Source organism: Danio aesculapii, chromosome 1, assembly GCF_903798145.1.
Source record: "Danio aesculapii chromosome 1, fDanAes4.1, whole genome shotgun sequence".
In the NCBI taxonomy this organism is placed as follows: Eukaryota; Metazoa; Chordata; class Actinopteri; order Cypriniformes; family Danionidae; genus Danio; species Danio aesculapii.
Genome location: NC_079435.1, coordinates 12,797,101 through 12,798,277, shown reverse-complemented (window position 1 = coordinate 12,798,277; position 1,177 = coordinate 12,797,101). Strand labels below are relative to the sequence as shown.

The window sequence follows — 1,177 nt, the reverse complement described above, 5'->3', positions numbered from 1 at the left end:
AATGCAGTTCGCTCGCTGTATAAAAATAAAAGACTTTCAACCGTAATATGCACGATGTCGTTATGCTCAACTCGCTCGCTCTCTCTCTCTCTCTCTCTCTCTCTCTCTCTCTCTCTCTCTCTCTCTCTCTCTCTCTCTCTCCCCATCGCTCCCTCGCTCTCTCACACACTCTCTCTTTCTCTCTCTCCCTAGACGCAGCAGCGGCTTGGCTTGGATTCAGTTCCTCCCCTATGTGCTGCCTTACTCCATCATCACATCCCTGAACGTGAGCGGTGTAGCTGAGGAGCACTTCTTTAAAACCCGACACTTCGCTGGAGTTGCTTCCCTGCGCGTCTGAGAGTCGTAGGGAGGGGAGAAGCATTCCCCCATACAAACAAATTCTCTTCTAACGATGGAGACCGCTCTGGGTGTTTTCCCCGGCGCTCACTTTACTATTTCCACCTGGCTAATTCTTGTTTTTCCGAACGTAAAGGCAGATATAAGTTGCGCGCCATGCATGTCGCCAATGCAAGTGAATTACGCGGGGGACGAGCATCTGCGTGACCCGCCTGATTCTGGGAAATATCCGACACCACCGGATCAAAAGAATCCCAAGCTGATCGCAGTGCTTTACCCGAATATTGGAGTACCAACGGATGGTTTTCCAGGGATTGCTCCGAAAGTGGAAACAAATGCGGATGGGATAAACTCCCGCGCGCCTTTGGGGAACTTCGCCGAGTCCGATTTAGACGAAGAATTGTTTTCGGATGAATTAATGGAAAGTGGGAGAGTGAAGAGAAGCGTGCCCGAGTTTATGGGGAGCGCGCGGGGCGCTGATGCCCTCTCGGAGGAGCAGAGAAAGACCTCCGCTCTGCGGGTGGACGGACAGGGCAAACGCGCAGAAGTTCGCTGGAACAGGGAGGATGAGCAGGACGCCAGAGTGTCGGATTCCAGACCAGAAGAGCCCAAACTAACCAGCAGCACTTTCTCTCTGGCTGGAGACTCCGCGCACAACCACGCAGTCGTGTACTGGTCTGGAAAAAACAGCAGCGTAAGTCCGCAACCTTCAGTACTTCTGCTGTTTACGCGGCTTGGTTTTTTTTTTTTGCTTCTTGTCAGCTTCACTTGTTGTCACTGCGCACACACGAACCCACAGGGGCATTCATGGCGAGCAGCATCTCCACAACCTGGCGTGAAA

The 1,177-nt window shown here is 52.5% G+C and overlaps 1 protein-coding gene across 1 annotated transcript in view; it reads left to right on the top strand.

The window, feature by feature from the left end:
- Positions 1–352: 352 nt before the first annotated feature.
- Positions 353–1,177, top strand: part of sorcs3a (sortilin related VPS10 domain containing receptor 3a) — a 352,179-nt gene continuing 351,354 nt past the window's right edge. Inside the window, 1 exon segment of the mRNA XM_056456597.1 lies at positions 353–1,034. Within this exon segment, the coding sequence (XP_056312572.1) occupies positions 392–1,034 (643 nt within the window). The 5' untranslated portion in view covers positions 353–391.